Raw genomic sequence first — 19,600 nt, forward strand, 5'->3', positions numbered from 1 at the left:
CTTGGCACAAATCATCCTTAGGCAAAAGGAATTCAAAGTTGTGAAAATTAAGGGTCACACCCGTTTTCAAGGGGAGATAATTAGAAATTAATGAAAAATTTCGAGAAATTTTCAAAAATCTTCTTCTCAAGAACCAGAAAGCCAGGAAAGCTGAAACTTGTGTGGAAGCATCCTCAGGTAGTGTAGATTCAAAGTTGTGAAATTCATGACCCCCGGGGGTAGGGTGGGGCCACAATGGGGGGTCGAAGTTTTACATAGGAATATATAGAGTAAATCTTTAAAAATCTTCTTCTAAGAAACTAATCAACCAGGAAAGCTGAATCTTGTGTGGAAGCATCCTCAGGTAGTGTAGATTCAAAGTTGTGAAATTCATGACCACCGGGGGTAGGGTGGGGCCACAATGGGGGGTCGAAGTTTTACATAGGAATATATAGAGTAAATCTTTAAAAATCTTCTTCTCAGAAACTAATCAGCCAGGAAAGCTGACACTTGTGTGGAAGCATCCTCAGGTAGTGTAGATTCAAAGTTGTGAAATTCATGACCCCCGGGGGTAGGGTGGGGCCACATTGGGGGGGGATGTTTAAATTTTACATAGGAATATATAGAGTAAATCTTTAAAAATCTTCTTCTCAGAAACTAATCAGCCAGGAAAGCTGAAACTTGCGTGTAAGCATCCTCAGGTAGTGTAGATTCAAAGTTGTGAAAATCATGATCCCTGGGGGTAGGGTTGGGCACAATGGGGGGTCGAAGTTTTACATAGGAATATATAGAGTAAATCTTTAATAATCTTCTTCTCAGAAACTAATCGGCCAGGAAAGCTGAAACTTGTGTGGAAGCATCCTCAAGTAGTGTAGATTCAAAGTTGTGAAAATCATGATCCCTGGGGGTAGGGTGGGGCCACAATAGGGGGGTCGAAGTTTTACATAGGAATATATAGAGTAAATTTTTAAAAATCTTCTTCTCAGAAACTAATCAGCCAGGAAAGCTGAAACTTGTGTGGAAGCATCCTCAGGTAGTGTAGATTCAAAGTTGTGAAAATCATGATCCCTGGGGGTAGGGTGAGGCCACATTGGGGGGGGGATGTTAAAATTTTACATAGGAATATATAGAGTAAATCTTTAAAAATCTTCTGCTCAGAAACTAATCAGCCAGGAAAGCTGAAACTTGTGTGGAAGCATCCTCAGGTAGTGTAGATTCAGAGTTGTGAAAATCATGATCCCTGGGGGTAGGGTGGGGCACAATGGGGGGGGGGTCGAAGTTTTACATAGGAATATATAGAGTAAATCTTTAAAAATCTTCTTCTCAGAAACTAATCAGCCAGGAAAGCTGAAACTTGTGTGGAAGCATCCTCAGGTAGTGTAGATTCAAAGTTGTGAAAATCATGATCCCTGGGGGTAGGGTGGGGCCACAATGGGGGGTCGAAGTTTTACATAGGAATATATAGAGTAAATTTTTAAAAATCTTCTTCTCAGAAACTAATCAGCCAGGAAAGCTGAAACTTGTGTGGAAGCATCCTCAGGTAGTGTAGATTCAAAGTTGTGAAATTCATGATCCCTGGGGGTAGGGTGAGGCCACATTGGGGGGGGGGATGTTAAAATTTTACATAGGAATATATAGAGTAAATCTTTAAAAATCTTCTTCTCAGAAACTAATCAGCCAGGAAAGCTGAAACTTGTGTGGAAGCATCCTCAGGTAGTGTAGATTCAGAGTTGTGAAAATCATGATCCCTGGGGGTAGGGTGGGGCACAATGGGGGGGGGGGTCGAAGTTTTACATAGGAATATATAGAGTAAATCTTTAAAAATCTTCTTCTCAGAAACTAATCAGCCAGGAAAGCTGAAACTTGTGTGGAAGCATCCTCAGGTAGTGTAGATTCAAAGTTGTGAAAATCATGATCCCTGGGGGTAGAGTGAGGCCACATGGGGGGGGGGGTATTTAAGTTTTACATAGGAATATATATAGAGTAAATCTTTAAAAATCTTCTTCTCAGAAACTTATCAGCAAGATGATTCTTTATAATTGTTAAGACTTTGGCTCCAGGACAATTCTTCGGCCTCACAAGAAGGTTCAGAGTTTGATGTAGCTAAATATCCCATATATAAACAATTGTAAAGGATCTTTTTGAGAACTACAATACTCAACATGTGATATTACTATAAAATTGAAGCAGGCAGCTATTTTTTCATTAGAATCTTTTTGTATTACTGTTTTGAGTTATTTCCCTTGATTTATTGATTCTTGATTATTTTAATTAATGCATCCACTGTTAACCAATTATTGTGATGATTATTTTTATACAATAATAAATATTCAATGTATAAAAGTTGTTCTGCATAAGTAGTTTTGGGTAAGGCCAGATTAGTTTGTTTATTTTTGATTTCCAATTTTTAGATCCTATGAATTATTTTAGGCCGGAACATATATAGGGACAGTGTCTATTGCAATGTGACGAGCGATTGTTTAGGGTTAAACTTGAACAGGAATGGAGAGATTGAGGGTGTGGACATCCCTGCTCGATCTAATCTTCGTGTTTTTCTAACCTACGATACAGAGTGTGCGGTCATTTCTGCCCTGTATAGCATTAATACAAGTGTGCGGTCATACCTGCTTGTATTGGTGGTGGTTGCGGCGGAGCTCTAGTGTATGGTCATCCCTGCTGGTGTTCTGGCCTTTCTAGCGCAAGTGTGCGGTACTCCCTGCGTTAGGTTGAGCTGTTGGCGCAAGTGTGCAGTCATCCCTGCTTGCGTTAACGTTGGTACCTGTTGAGTTGCGTAGGTGTGCGGTCATCCCTGCCTGCGTAACGTTGAGTCCCTATATATGTGCAGGAGCGGTGATTAAAGTCTGTTCTTGTAAATATTGGCAGCAATCAGGGCTATCCGAGTTCCAAGGGGGGAAAATGGATTTTATTTATACAGGATCTACATGTATTATTGTACATTGTCCAGATTGTTTGTATTATGACTCCATTAAGCTGATTTATCATACCTATCGTTCCTCAGGTGAGCGATGTGGCCCATGGGCCTCTTGTTTAATATTTGCAGTAATTCATACGATTCGTATTTAGTGTTTCAATGATGCAAGGTATTGCAAGATAATTATTTTAATGGATGCAAATATTGTGAGATTTTTGCTTGCCATGCAGCAGGACAAACGTTACTGGGTGACAGACTTTCGTAAGACTAAGTCTGTGTTTACCTGTTGTATGACCGCAATTCTTCAGGTAGTATTCGTTAAATTGATTCAAAGACCTTAAGAAATGCATGTCATTTTCTCCACGTAGTTTATTTACCCCTGTATAGGTTCAAAATTTTCTACTAAACAAAAGCAGACGGAGAAAACCATCTACTAGTATTTTCATACAAATGTATTTCAGTAAATGTGTCGTGATTTAAAAAATTATCAAAACAGTTTAGATTTATTAGATTGATATATCAATAATTTATTTCATGGAAAATCTTGGAATATATTAGGCTTATTTCTAGACACCCTACACTGCAGGTAGAAAACATCATGTAAGTTATAAAAAAATACTATTCATTTAGAAAGATTTTAAAAGGTTGTTAGAATTCCGCCATCGTTCAGTGCCATTATACACATCTCAACAAATGAGGGAGGCAGAAGTCACGCGCTAGCCTGACACACAGGAAGCCAGGTCCGTGGGTACGGTGTACTGGTAGTTCAGGTAAACGTACGCCAGGGCATAGTACAGTTTGGGGTCTCTCTGGTAGATGTAGTAACGGGCCTCTTGGTCAGTCTGGCAGCTGGTGTGACCGCATCTACAACATTTGATGACGTAGTTCTACAAACATCTACAACATTTGATGACGTAGTTATGCAAACATCTACAACATATTTATAAGACGTAGTAAATTTAGGTATCTTACAATACAAAATGAAGTAGTATCTTTTCAATATCTACAATAAAAAATGACGCAGTAACCTTACAGATCAACAATATAAAATGACGTCGTAACTTAACAGATCTAACGTAACAATATAAAATGACGTAGTAACTTTACAGATCTAAATTATAATGAGGTAACCTTACACATAAACAACATATAATGACGTAGTAATCTTAAACATCTACACAGCCAATTGTGCCTCACGTGAACTTCATGTAATGAAATTCGCGTTAATTTTCATATTTTACGCGTAATTCGCGAATTGTTCTCCAAAATTTAAGCTGAATGTTTTGAAATCAAAAATGGCAATGTCCCTAACCAAGTCGTTTTACACATGTATATAACAAATGCCAACTTCTTTTTTTTTTTGGGGGGGGGGGGGGGGGGGGGGGGTGCTGCCTTATACCACTCAAAGTTTTGTTGTTGTTGAAAATTGCGATATTTTAACCATACAATCACGTGTACTCACGTGTTCATCCCTCCGGAAGCTCCCACCTCCTGAGTGGCCTTGAAGAATGAGCCCGTCCCCTCGGCCCAATACTCCCGCTCGTCTGACATGGCGTAGGAGCTTGCTGTCCAGATCCCCTGACGGCGCGCGTTGTTGTACGCCTCCGTGATCTGTCAAACAGGTAACAACAGTGTGCATGGACAGTGACTCAATCAGAGGGCACTCTCTACTTAATTAATTTTTTTAAAATTTGATTAATGTTCTCCGATTCTTAGCAATGTCCGATAACTCTAAATTAATATCCTGAATTTTTTTTATTCGTACCATAAATCTGCCTTTTACAAGGGCAATTTAATAAGTCTTCTAATGTTAATAGTTCAAACAGTTATTCAACGAATTATTTGGCTTATTGGGTCTACGAAGATCTATAGCTTGTAAAAGGGTTCGAGCCGTCGATGTACGTGTATAATTTTTTTTTCATTTGATCTCAGCTTGTATATAATTCTATAGCATTGAATGATTTATTTTTGACGTCGTCGTGTCAATAACTGCCGTCAGGTGAGCAGACAAATTGAATAACGCGCGTTAGCGCGTTATGATATTTTGTTTGCTCACCTGACGGCAGTTATTGACACGACGACGTCAAAAATAAATCATTTAATGCTTATATTTACATTCCCTTACTGAAGAAATCAATTGTTTACTTAAATAAATCGACATAAAGTGCAGATAACGGAGGGAGTGATTAAGTAACAGCAAGAACAGCTGTTTTGCAAAACCGGTTCAAACTGGTTTTCACATAGACTGTTGAGATGTGATCGACGAGCATGAAAATATAATCCATGATAAATAACTCTTGAAATGTTGTTTTTAACAATAAAGTCAACTTTTTTGTTGAATAATTATAAAACATGGTGTTTTGACAACATTCATGCAATGCATTTTTAACAGATAACATAGGAATCACTGTTTGAGAACTACTTATGTAAATTACTCGTAAATTCATACGCAGTGAATAGGTGTTGCATTTAGAGGCATTTAAACATCACGGAATTTAATGGAAAAACACAGTAGAATGTAAATATATTCAATTATTCATCTAGGGCAAACCTCTTATAACATTGTCAAATGCGTGGATACCATCAATAAATTTCTTAGCATTTCATTTAATGTATTAAGGGCAAATAACATTTTTATGATTAAAACATATTTTGAGACTGGGGATCGGAGCACCTTAACTAGTCAATAAACTACTTGTTATTTGACACAATATTGCGATGTTTGTCTCGCTTTGACGACTGACAAAGCGCATGTATCAACAAAATAATTTAATGATCTTATGATTTGGCGTTCCGAAAAGTACTATACACTATAAACAAGTGAATAATGTACTTAAAGGTACCAAAACCATTGTGTAAACCAATCATTTGTACTTCATGTATATACCTACATACACATACACTAAGACTACTAGGTTTATATGCTGTTTAGAGCAGAATCTTTTCCCTTTTCAGGCGACAAGGAATCGGGTTAAGGGCGTTAAAAAGGATAAGGTTCCAGGCAAAATTTATCACAATGATGGGACCGGTACTAAAAAAGATTCATTAAAAATGTTCACATGCCCCATGGCTTTTACATTGAAAAACAAAATGTGTCCCATGCCTTTAGGCTTAAAAAAGTTACTGTCCCATGGATTTATATCTACATATTTGTGACATTGTTGCAATAAAAATTACAAAAAGGACAAACAATCAGATTAGATATTGAATGAAGCAGGCCATTGTCACTACCTGTGTCCTGATGGAGGCCGGAAGGTGCTTGTGAATAGTGTGAGCGAATTCGTGAACCAAGATGTTGTTGGTCCGGAAGTAAGGGTCATATTGATTACACAGGATGTTGTCCTCCAGGATAGTGCAGGGGTCACCACCGACGCCGCTCAATGTATGGTACTTCCGGTGGTCGAAAGTGCAGGTACCGGAACAGGAGCCGGTACAGATATCTACAGAGGTGTTCATCGTTCATCAGTGAAAAATACCGAGTTCATTAGTCAGAAATACCGTTGTCAATGAATTTACTTTAGATCTTTGACGTTTCCAAGACAACGAGTTTGATATAATCAAAGGCCGGAACGGCCACAAAGGCGTCGAGCTGACATTTTCTTTTATATAGATTGATATCAATAATTTGAATTTCTGTACTGATATATATAGTCGTTTATCAAATAATATTAGAATAAAAAAGGAAATAAATTACGTTTTGTGCTGTTTCAAAAACAATAACCAGTATATTTCGTAATAAAATAGGTAGTGATGAGTTTATAATACAATAACTCATCATGGTTACAAAAATCGAAGAAATTTCAAAGTTCAAAAAAAATTATTTTCTTTCTGCTTTAAAAAGTCTTTGCACATTTCACAGGCTCATAATTTGAATACATTAACAGTGTGTCCCTAATTATAATAATAAAACTACTTTTATTTATTTCAATTCCCGTTTGAAACAAGATTACCTATGCTATGGTTGTTTACAAACAAATCCACAACACGTGCTATCTAAAATGCTCGACCAAACCAACTGCATTATCGTGTTTATTAATTGCAACAAAATCTCTAGATAAGTTTATCGCTTACAACTATTTTGGAGACCATTCCCGATAACAAATACATTTACATATCAAATTTTATTTCTATCGGGCACAGTCTCCAATCAAAATGTAAGCGATAAACTTAAATAATATTTTAGTGAATGTTTACATTGCACCTTATTGTATTCATCCGCCATTTCTTGATTAAGCAAATTTATACTAATGCAATGAGTTGTCAATAACCAGGGAGGCAAAGTTGGTTATTTTGTACACAATTTAGTTGAATAAAAGGAATACAAATCTTGTAATACGTTTAATACTTCAAGGAACTTATTTTTTATGCGCATTAAAAAGGCGGTGCAGTGCATGAATTTTTGGACGATTGCCAATCCAGACGATCGCTAGAAGGCTGCCGAGCATTAGCTCGACGCCTTAAAAATGTTCACCGTTCATCAGTGAAAGAAAGAATTAAATTCTGTAGTCGGTAATATCGTTGTCAATGAATTTAATTTAGATTTTTGGAACTGCGACGTTTCCAAGACTATGAATTTGACGTCGACCAATGTAAAATGTAACATGAAAGAACATAAATCTCTCTCTCTCTCTCTCTCTCTCTCTCGTCGTGTAAATGTGTTAGAGTTACATTTATTGCTCTACCATTTTTTGTACTCACTATAGCAGTGGGGCGTGTCTCTTAGGGCGGCATATTCCGGAAAAATAGTAGTATCCTGACCGTGCCCGAACACGGCGATCCGGGCGCTCCTAGCAATAGTGCTGAAGATGGAAGGGGGCATGTGTTTAGTCATCCGGGCCGCTATCAGTGCAGCCTGAAAAAAAGTAAAAGTGTGATCAAGACCTCTTACTGGGTCGTCATAATCAGTAGCTTCAATTCTATGATTGATTAGCCCATGAATCTGAACTTAAAGTACATTTAATAATATTTGTGTTTGCTGTACCAAAATAGAATATATCGTGAAAATAAACCACTCGGAACAGAGTTTTTGTGGATTACAGGACAACCCCAGTCCTCACACCTGTCAGGTGTTCTTACCAGGTAATGGCCCCGCTCACTGACTATGGAAGTGGCGTCCACCTGTAGCCAGTCCCCGGAGTAGCGCGCGTTCTGAATGTTGCCGTTGGCCCCCACGTATTTATGCTTCAGGGACAGGCGTTTGCCGTGGTAGTGAGATGTATTGTTCCTCGATTGAGACAAGGCTTCTGGTCTAGATGAAACAAAATCATTCTAAAACGGTAACGGCCATGTAATTTTTCGTATTAATGGGGCATGGTCACGATTTTTGTCAATTGGTTGACTATTAAAAATGCCATACTGAAGCTTAGTAAACATTAAAAACGGAAAAATATATTCAGACCAAAATCGTGATCATGCCCCTTTTAAGCGTTTCTAAGCGGTATTTCGACAGTTATGAAATATAGATCATCGTTTCCGAGGTGGACGATGTTTTATCCAGCTGTTTGTGGCCCCCATTTTGAATCTGGTCTAACCTGCTCCCTATATTAGAATTTTCAGTGGCTTTTAAAGCACCATGTATACACATCCAAAGACAAAGGCCCACTCAGCACTACAGACAAATTATTAAAACACAGACAAAGGACCATAGATATACTAGGTTTTATTCTCATCACAGGTACAAATATACATGTAGGTCCGCTTCGCAACACAAAGGTCCACCTAACAACACAAAGATCGCTATGCAACATAGTCAAAGGTCCGCTTAGCAACAAACAAAGGTTCTCTTAGCAACCCAAAGATTCTCTTAAACACACAAAGCTTCTCTTGGCCACACAGGCAACAGTTCACTAAGCACCAATGACCGTGGTTAGTGAATCTTGCTTCACTTACCCGTACAGTTTGACCAGTTCCTCTTGTTCGGGAGTGAGTGGTGGTAACCCGGATGTGACTTACATAGAAACAAAACGGCATTCAATACCACGGACGTAAAACAGATTCAAGATGCAATCAAAAATAATTTTACCATTAAAAATTAAAACGGCGAGCAACAGCAACTTCATCATTGTGTTGTAGTGTAAAGGATCGAACGGAATAACGGGTCCTGAATAATAAACTACTGAGTATTAGTTCCAAGATAAGATCGGCGTCGTTCTGGCGACAGTCGACTGTATGCTCCCTTATGTACTGACAGCGAGGACTAACTATTGACCTGTTTCAAGAAGCTTTACCCTAGATATTGTAAAAAGATTGCAAATTTTACTACCACTAATCACCTCACGTGCAGAAGGCGTACACTGACCGACTACTGAAACCTCATGAACTGAGTTCTACATGTATACACGTAGTATGAGCACAAAACATGTATGACATTCTAACGATTTAAAAGTATCGTCATTTTAATTGAAGAGGTTTGCTCTTCTTTTTTTTAGTCGAACATGTGTGCTGACTTCTAGTCTTAATTGCCCAAAATCGTTTCAGTGAATCACCTTATCAATACTGGTAGTTTGTTACAGTTATGCAGTGCAACAGTTAAACATTGTAACAGTTATAAAGAGTAACAGTTATTCAATTTAACAGTTACACAGTGTAACAGTCATATATTGTAACAGTTATACAGTGTAACAGATATACATTGTAACAGTTATTCAATTTAACAGTTACACAATGTAACAGTTCTACACTGCAGCAGTTCAACATCAAACATAAAGCAGAATCCAGATAGAGAACAAGAATAAAGGTATTATTATTTTTGTCGAATGTGATAATAAAAGGGTTGGTTCCATGATAGAACCCCAGACTAAAACTCTTGCTATTTTTTGCTACTCTAGATTCTAATGACTGAACTCAATGAACTTTAACAAATTACAAAGGTAAATAAAGGTATAAATATCTTTGAAGTCATGGAATGACTTTTCACTTCTATGGAAATAACTCATTTACAGAGTATCTTTATGAGGGTTTGATGGTCATGGCCATTTTTAGATTGTATTGATCTCCTTTAGAAAAAGAGCTCTATATAGAGATATAGGAAAATACAACAATTCAAAGGGTAAAAAATGTCGATATTTTCTTTACTTAATGATAGTTCATAGCTAAAAAAATTTAAGGTAGATTTGATGGACCATCCCGCTTCCTTGAGATTATATAATATGTTGGAAACTGATCTGTATTTAATAACAACACAATATGGGACTCAAAATTACATGCTATATGGACCAAAAAATACAGAAAACAAAATTGCCACATCAAGTCTTTACTCTTTTCAATATTACATGTAGTTATTAAAATCATATTGGGGCAAGCATCATGATAGAAGCATCAGTGTATCACACTACTGTCTTACACCAAAATAAAACAAGACGTTCATAAAGCTAACAAAGATGGAATGGCCAAGAGGGGCAACACATTATGCCCCAGCTATGCATTTTAATGCAAACAAAAGGCAATCACTGCTCAAATTTTTTTTGCATCATTCTTATTTGAAGTAAAGCCTCCATGAGTTCCAAACGATCTCTCCTTTTTAGATAATTGAGAGGTTTACTGTAATAAAACATGGGTCTCTCTTCTTCTTCTGTGTCAAATCTTACAGACCCATCAGACTTCTTAATTCTCTCCAACATACTTTCATCAGAATGCAGTAAAGTGAATCGTACCTGCAAAACATATGCAATAAACAATATTGTTATATCCTTATAAATATTTAGAATTTTACTTGTATTAGCTGCAATAATGTAGCCCTCTCCGATTTTTTTATATCTGATGTTTACTGGAGAGGGTACAATTCCATAGGATCTCCGTAATGGTGCAAAAATAATTTTTTAATGCGACTGACTTCAGTCTGAAAAGATCGATTTTATATTTGACTTCCTTTAGATAAAATGATTTTTTAATTCAGGTTGAAAAAACTACCGGTAACCGTATATAAATCAAAACCAGATAAAACACATCAGCATGTTTACCAGTCGTCTTTTTCAGCAGCCATGACAGTTCTCGCGTGATTTTATGGGATTTACGCTTGGAGTTTTGATGGGCTTGATAACGTGAATGTCAGTGTAAATAATCAATCTTACCTCGTTCTATCACTAAAACATCATTTAAGGAAATGGTATATAATGGAAAATTCATATTTACCGCGTTAATTATGTTTAAAATAGAGGAATTCCTATATTCAGTTCAAGATCCGCTCCTAAATTCTCATTGGCTGTCCCAAAATAAAACCGGTCAAGGTCAGTAAACATGGTAAAAATGACTTACACTGGTTTGTTCCACGGTCATTCCCAGAACGGCCCTGGGGGACACTGATCTGTCCATGTACACTAACAGATCACCCAGATGACAGGCCAGAAAGGAATCCGGAGAACCAGCTGGAACACTGGAGTTCACGTCAGAGGGGGATCTGTGCATTCTGTTTGGTGATGATGAAGAATCAGCTCTCTCATTACTCTTTATATCTTTTACATTAACCTGAAAAAATAAAAAGTGTGGATATGGATATAAAATTATTTCGTACCAGCTTATTATATCTATTTATGCTCTACCTATTCAAATCTCAAGAAATCACTAATTTATTTGGAAAATTAATGAGTTGCACTTGACAATGCATAGGATGTGCAATTTTAACAGTGTACGCGTACCAGTGTTTCAATACTTTTCATAATTGCAAAAACTCAGATTCCATATTTTAGGATTATTGTGAATTTCCTTTATTTTAAAATTGATGATTTTGAATTTTTCTCCCTTGTTACATTTTAAAGAGTTTTACGTAATGTGCATCATGATTCAACTGTAAATGTCACTAAACTTATAAGGTGTGATTACTGATATCAACTAATATAAATACTGCCTACACGACAGACAGACAGACTGACATGGAGATAAAAATGACAGCCTACATGTGTTTCCACAATGTAACTGGGTGATTTTTTTAATGAAAAATGTTACCTCACAAACAGCTATGACAGAGCGCCCCTTTCTGGGATCTGATGTCATGCATAAAATATCTGGCTCAGAATTCACTGCTTTCTTAAGTATCAGAGACTTTTGGGTTTTTATAAATGGCTGCTGACTATAAAAAAAGAATCAAATATAAAAACATTCAGATTTAGAGAACAAGAAGGGAACATTCGCACATTTTCTACACAGAGAGTAGGAGGACAGAAGGAGGGACAGACTGATCACTACAGGGCAGATAGTATCTGTTGGGTGAAGTATAAGAGAGAAGAGGGCAAGGGGAGAGAAAAAATGTTAACAATAGCAACAGATCTCTCACCATGATAAATCAACTCAAGGCCACTTTATACCAAGTTGATACCTGAGTTTGAAGAAGTTTTAAAGTGTGTCCCTTAATATTTGAACTCATGAACATAAAGATGAAATAATAACTTACATTGTTTTCATTCCAAAGATTTGAAGAAATTTGTCAAACAAAATCTGGTACTGCCATTTTAGAAAATGTTCATCCTCTCTACAGCTTTCCATGATATATGCCAAAGTAAATATGAAGTCTTCAGCACGGGCTCCAAATCTGCAACAGAAGAATATACAAAAAGTTTTATGATGTAACTCATAAGGTTGTCAACAGTTAACCAAGTTATGTATTCAGTATTCTGAAACTTATATTTTAAAAAAAAACAGTACAAAATATGTTTTAATGACCATAATGAATTATTTAAATATAAGGATATGTTATAAGTTAATTAGTGAGAGGAAATAATACCAAAGATAAATTTAAAATAGCAACCATTAGAAGCATTTTGCAATAATAGAGGTTCATGAACCACATTATTCTTGTTTGATGAGGCTCAATGTGATAAATTTGTTTAAATCAAACACTGAATCATCTAATAAAATGATTGTTGTGATACAGCTTTAGTACTTACGTTGAAGCACCTTCAGATCCTGGATATCGGAAATCGGTGTCAAATTTAACAAGTTTCATCAAATCAGTTGGAAGTCCATCACACCTCACAGCTTCCCTGATCTCCTCTAAGGAATCAAAGTCCACGTTTCTAAAACAAGTAGCTACTTTTGGAAGCATTGTGCGTATTTCTTGAAGACATTCTTCAGGTAACACTGACAAGCTCCACTCTTTGATTAGACTCTCAGGAGATTCCTTGCGTCTTGCACCAATACCAAGCTTGTCAATGAAGGCTCTCCTCCATAATCTCGTATGTATGGGCACGCTGTCAGTGCTAGCACTTAGAAAAGCTGATAATTCAATATCTGAATGCACCAGTCTCTGTGATTTTAAGCTTGATCTATGTGCATCTATGAGGCTTTGGTCAGCTCTTCTTTTTCCAGCCATAATGTCATCAAAAGAAGGCGAAATTGGTTTCCATAACTTTCTCTACATCTGAGAAGATCAACTACAGGTAAAAAAGAAATCTTGCAACATTTACCATTACCAAATTTCCAGGTCTACATTTGGACAATACCATTAGACAGGTGTTAGATCTATATGGGGTCCAGGGGTATTTGACATGTATAACTATAATTGTTACTTTGTATTTGACATGCAGTTGTATAAAAATTGTTACATAACTTAGAACAATTCAATTCAATTCAATTCAATTCAATTTCTTTATTGACCAATTAAGGGCCCTCAAGGGGCAACATGAAGACTGTTGACATACAACATCCAATGAACATAAAACATTCACTAAACATATACAAGAGGGAAAGAGCTGGATGATTTAAAGAACTATGACAGACATGAACAATTAAATAGTATATATGTATATATATATATATGTATAATTATGTATGTATGTATATATATATATGAACAATAAACAAATAAAGGAGGAGAACAGCAAGAGGAACCGAGATGTTTGATTATTTAGAAAAATGTCTCTTAGAGTTGTTATTTGTATTTTTAACGATAATTACAATGCGATAATCCATTAATTGAATCATAATATTAATAGTTGTGTTTTCATTGCATGTCCATCTAAAGCCGGAATGTAACCTAAGGCCTAGTCAATGTACTGACTCAACACGTGACAATAAAATTTGGTCGCTGAGTTTGGACCGTAAATTCATTTATAGCTACCATAATTCACCTCTAAACACACGATGAAGACTTACTCAGTAACTGACATAGACCAAAGTCAAGCTAGCACGCACTAACTTCAACGCACTAACTCCCTTCTAAATATGCTTATCGACTAGTTTTTCGATCCCGACGGGAAAATATCCCTCGGTAAATAGGCGCAAGGCGCCTAAACTAGGACTTGTGACAATTAGGTGACCCCGGATTCCTGAGGGTGGGGGTCCTGCCCGGGGGTGACCGGTCTCAGAACCTTCAATAATTATGCCGTTCTTGGCGCCACGGCCCCCTGAATAATCGTTATAATAACTATATTATCATATTATATAGGGACATAAACAAGGCGCAGGGCGCCTAAACTAGGACTTGTGACAATTAGGTGACCCCGGATTCCTGAGGGTGGGGGTCCTGCCCGGGGGTGACCGGTCTCAGAACCTTCAATAATTATGCCGTTCTTGGCGCCACGGCCCCCTGAATAATCGTTATAATAACTATATTATCATATTATATAGGGACATAAACAAGGCGCAGGGCGCCTAAACTAGGACTTGTGACAATTAGGTGACCCCGGATTCCTGAGGGTGGGGGTCCTGCCCGGGGGTGACCGGTCTCAGAACCTTCAATAATTATGCCGTTCTTGGCGCCACGGCCCCCTGAATAATCGTTATCATAACTATATTATCATATTATATAGGGACATAAACAAGGCGCAGGGCGCCTAAACTAGGACTTGTGACAATTAGGTGACCCCGGATTCCTGAGGGTGGGGGTCCTGCCCGGGGGTGACCGGTCTCAGAACCTTCAATAATTATGCCGTTCTTGGCGCCACGGCCCCCTGAATAATCGTTATAATAACTATATTATCATATTATATAGGGACATAAACAAGGCGCAGGGCGCCTAAACTAGGACTTGTGACAATTAGGTGACCCCGGATTCCTGAGGGTGGGGGTCCTGCCCGGGGGTGACCGGTCTCAGAACCTTCAATAATTATGCCGTTCTTGGCGCCACGGCCCCCTGAATAATCGTTATAATAACTATATTATCATATTATATAGGGACATAAACAAGGCGCAGGGCGCCTAAACTAGGACTTGTGACAATTAGGTGACCCCGGATTCCTGAGGGTGGGGGTCCTGCCCGGGGGTGACCGGTCTCAGAACCTTCAATAATTATGCCGTTCTTGGCGCCACGGCCCCCTGAATAATCGTTATAATAACTATATTATCATATTATATAGGGACATAAACAAGGCGCAGGGCGCCTAAACTAGGACTTGTGACAATTAGGTGACCCCGGATTCCTGAGGGTGGGGGTCCTGCCCGGGGGTGACCGGTCTCAGAACCTTCAATAATTATGCCGTTCTTGGCGCCACGGCCCCCTGAATAATCGTTATAATAACTATATTATCATATTATATAGGGACATAAACAAGGCGCAGGGCGCCTAAACTAGGACTTGTGACAATTAGGTTACCCCGGATTCCTGAGGGTGGGGGTCCTGCCCGGGGGTGACCGGTCTCAGAACCTTCAATAATTATGCCGTTCTTGGCGCCACGGCCCCCTTAATAATCGTTATAATAACTAAATTATCATATTATATAGGGACATAAACAAGGCGCAGGGCGCCTAAACTAGGACTTGTGACAATTAGGTGACCCCGGATTCCTGAGGGTGGGGGTCCTGCCCGGGGGTGACCGGTCTCAGAACCTTCAATAATTATGCCGTTCTTGGCGCCACGGCCCCCTGAATAATCGTTATAATAACTATATTATCATATTATATAGGGACATAAACAAGGCGCAGGGCGCCTAAACTAGGACTTGTGACAATTAGGTGACCCCGGATTCCTGAGGGTGGGGGTCCTGCCCGGGGGTGACCGGTCTCAGAACCTTCAATAATTATGCCGTTCTTGGCGCCACGGCCCCCTGAATAATCGTTATAATAACTATATTATCATATTATATAGGGACATAAACAAGGCGCAGGGCGCCTAAACTAGGACTTGTGACAATTAGGTGACCCCGGATTCCTGAGGGTGGGGGTCCTGCCCGGGGCTGACCGGTCTCAGAACCTTCAATAATTATGCCGTTCTTGGCGCCACGGCCCCCTGAATAATCGTTATAATAACTATATTATCATATTATATAGGGACATAAACAAGGCGCAGGGCGCCTAAACTAGGACTTGTGACAATTAGGTGACCCCGGATTCCTGAGGGTGGGGGTCCTGCCCGGGGCTGACCGGTCTCAGAACCTTCAATAATTATGCCGTTCTTGGCGCCACGGCCCCCTGAATAATCGTTATAATAACTATATTATCATATTATATAGGGACATAAACAAGGCGCAGGGCGCCTAAACTAGGACTTGTGACAATTAGGTGACCCCGGATTCCTGAGGGTGGGGGTCCTGCCCGGGGGTGACCGGTCTCAGAACCTTCAATAATTATGCCGTTCTTGGCGCCACGGCCCCCTGAATAATCGTTATAATTCTTTATTTTTCATTTTCATAAATATTTTTTTATAATCGTTATAATTCTTTATTTTTCATTTTCATAAATATTTTTTTCCAAAAAAATTAGGACGTCTATTTGGTCGTCCTTGATATGCATTTATAGATAATCGTATTTTGCATAAATTGGTACCATATTTTCAGCCCTATATTATTTAGTTCGCAGCCAAAACGAAACTTCCGGTTTTCGTTAAAATTGTAAAGGAAATTGGAAAAGTCACGGGGTGTGGAGGAACCTTAAGGTGGATCTACTGTGGTCATTATGATTTAAAACCTTTTCCACTATCAAATTTAAAAGTTGCCTGAATCTATCCTAATAAAAGCTATTGTCAACTCTAACTTCATTAGTACTTGGACATTTAAATCTCCAGCTGTACAGGTGACTACTGATTTTTATACGACCGCAAAAATTATGGTATGGCGCAGTCGTCGTCGTCCGTGCACATTCGTTTTTGTGGAATAACTTTTGTTTTAGTGGAGGGATCAACATGAAATTTTCACACAATGTACCATGGCATAAAACGAAGCTGTATGAGAAATAAGGAATTTATGGCCTCACCCATTTCAGAAAAAAATACCAAAAAGGGCCACTTTGGGTGTTTTTCGCAAATATAGTTGCCAAATGTTTATTTTTTATTGAATTTTAATGGGGTTTCTTTTATTTTGTTGCTTATATAATTGCGCTTCAGTAGTATTCATGATTTGTATCTTTACATTCATCTTATGTATTCCTCTAGATGCAAGCTTTTAGTTGGGAGTCAGCAGATTCTGTGTGCCTCTGTGTCAAGTTCTTTATCGTGTCCATCTAATTATTGTGTCAACCTCTTTACTGTGTCCACATTCACTTCATATTACACTTGTTCGAATTTCAGTGGTCGACATGCTGCGGTCGTATCTGCTGCGCTCAGCGTAGCCTTTTATTTTTTACTTGAGATTTGTCTATAGGTAAAAAAAACTGATAGCCCTTAGATTTAAATGTCCAGCTACTTCTTTTCATCACCTGAGTTAAGGATTGATTTGAGGTTCACTAAAGATTGGTATCAGCTATTTTTCAATCCAATAAAGGATTAGCTATTGAAATATGACCACACTCAGAGTAAATTGCTTATTTAAAAAAAGGGAAAAAGGGGGGTGTGATTACATATATAGTAGGTCTCAATGGGATCTAAGCAGGACATGGGATTGAGTGGGGTTTTTTTATCTGGGATGTCGCTAATTGTTTGTCTAGAAAACAAAAATTTATTAGACAAGGATTTGGGAATAACTCAAAATTGATTTGGGAATTTGGGAAAATATTAATGTTCTTAAGCAAGAAATTGAAAAATATTTTTTCCTTAAAATTTTGATAGCAGGCTTTCGTATGTAACAATCATTATTGTCTCAAAAACTTGTATTTTTTTAGATTATCAACTTTGTGCATATTGTTACATGTCTCATGCAATTTTTATGTACAGAAAATGAACCAAAATTTGGGAAGCGGGAAATCATGAACTGGTACACCTAACATGGGAATTGTCAAAAGAACTTAACGTGATACGGGATTAGAACCCCCTATATATTACGATAAATTGGCAAAATAAAAATTTTCTGTATGAAAATAACTTTAACCATTAATCTGACCTTATCTGAAGTGATAGCAGACTTTGACGCGGAGGATGGCATGTGATGGCATAATGAATGAAAATTATGTCAGGAGTGTAACATTTATCCATTCTTTAATGATAAAGTTTTTATTTAGTTTAAAAAAATTCTAAACTTAACTGGAAGAGATTTTTTACACTTAATTTGCTCAAAAATTTTCAATAAGGTCAAATTTAAAGATTGGAATATATTATTTGCTTTTGATACAGTGTTTGAATATTAAAAATAAGTGCGATAAATACTAAAAGGACATTTAAAACAATTACACTATATAAAACTGTTGTGAAAGTATCAGAATTGTGTTACAATGCCTCAAATAAACACTAATGATCAGATCCTATCCTGTAAGTTGACAGAAACTAAAAGTGGAAAACCTAGCATTTCACAGAATTTTAGTGTTACACTCCTGACACCTATTTCAAGGCCATAAAAAAGGACTAATCAAATTTAGGCAGTCATGTTTGCATCTCATAGTAACTGCTGCACCTGCTGGTCAATTTAAAACAATAATTATGACAATTACTAACAGTGTTTCAAAAATATGACATTGCAAACTTAAATGTTACACTCCTGACCTACATCAGCAGGTGTGGTTCTATGAGATCAAGTGCACCAGAAACATGTCACAGATATCTACAAATACTTTTAATTTGATCTAGAATATTGTGGTAAAGTATAAGAAATATTAAAATGTCCAAAATCTTTCGGAACTTTGAATTATCATCATTTAAAATTAAGAATTAAGTTTTTTCCTTTTCATTTTTTTCCCTCATTAGGAAATTTGACAGACCTTATTTTACCATTGTAATTACAAAATATGTATTACTTCATATGAGAAAATTTAGTGCATATACACAGGTTTTCAACAAACCCATCATTTTATATTAGACATCATTATTTTTTTTAAAGACAGCTCTTTGAAGCACTTGCTTCTTTCAAAATGTCACACTAAAAGTGTTACACTCCTGACATTTTTGGCCCTATTTTTTGCCGGCATTTTTTTATTATCAAAGATATCATCACGAAAATTTGTACGATTATAGTCACAGGTGGGATACATTTTTTAATTATCTAATACTTAGTATTTATCATCATGATTTGTAATAGGGTATGGTAATAATGTTGGGGTCATTTTTTTTGAAACAGCCCCTATGTAGAATGAATAGTGAACAAAATAGTCTGCATGGCAAACAGGACATACATGTGGTTCTGTGACTTGAAAGAACTGATCATTTATCTATATAGCTAGGTATTTTAGACATGTAGTTTCAGCTGAACAGAAAAAAAATGTCAGTATAAAGACAAAAAAAAAATTGCATAATTTTAAATATAATGCTGAATTTTAGGTTTTTTCTTCTATGATATGCGTGGGTATAGTAATTTGAGCATGTTGAGTGGTATTATACACCAACAATTAAACTTTTATTAGAGTTTTCATGGTATTGACATTTTTACATATATTTTATATATATTTTCAATATCACTTGCT

General features: G+C 37.3%; 2 protein-coding genes across 3 annotated transcripts in view; both read right to left on the minus strand.

The window, feature by feature from the left end:
- Positions 1-3,311: 3,311 nt before the first annotated feature.
- On the minus strand, positions 3,312-9,063 carry LOC128177313 (uncharacterized). Its single transcript, XM_052843980.1, has 7 exons — positions 8,934-9,063; positions 8,801-8,858; positions 7,988-8,159; positions 7,610-7,763; positions 6,143-6,351; positions 4,374-4,522; positions 3,312-3,775 (listed from the first exon to the last, which is right to left on the minus strand). Exons 1-7 carry the CDS (start codon positions 8,971-8,973, stop codon positions 3,628-3,630), a joined length of 930 nt encoding a protein of 309 aa, XP_052699940.1. The 5' UTR covers positions 8,974-9,063; the 3' UTR covers positions 3,312-3,627.
- A 959-nt stretch (positions 9,064-10,022) lies between these two features.
- Positions 10,023-19,600, minus strand: part of LOC128176307 (uncharacterized) — a 47,295-nt gene continuing 37,717 nt past the window's right edge. Inside the window, exons 1-6 of one of the 2 annotated variants that reach the window (XM_052842561.1) lie at positions 13,997-14,012; positions 12,790-13,275; positions 12,297-12,434; positions 11,852-11,975; positions 11,165-11,374; positions 10,023-10,563 (exon numbers count right to left, since the gene is read on the minus strand). In XM_052842561.1, the coding sequence (XP_052698521.1) occupies positions 10,357-10,563; positions 11,165-11,374; positions 11,852-11,975; positions 12,297-12,434; positions 12,790-13,214 (1,104 nt within the window). In that variant the 5' untranslated portion in view covers positions 13,215-13,275; positions 13,997-14,012 and the 3' untranslated portion in view covers positions 10,023-10,356. Of the gene's footprint in view, positions 10,564-11,164; positions 11,375-11,851; positions 11,976-12,296; positions 12,435-12,789; positions 13,276-13,996; positions 14,013-19,600 lie in introns of those variants that run through there. The other variant, XM_052842560.1, reaches the window with a different exon arrangement.

The sequence above is a fragment of the Crassostrea angulata genome, chromosome 3 (genome assembly GCF_025612915.1).
Source record: "Crassostrea angulata isolate pt1a10 chromosome 3, ASM2561291v2, whole genome shotgun sequence".
Classification (NCBI taxonomy): domain Eukaryota; kingdom Metazoa; phylum Mollusca; class Bivalvia; order Ostreida; family Ostreidae; genus Magallana; species Magallana angulata.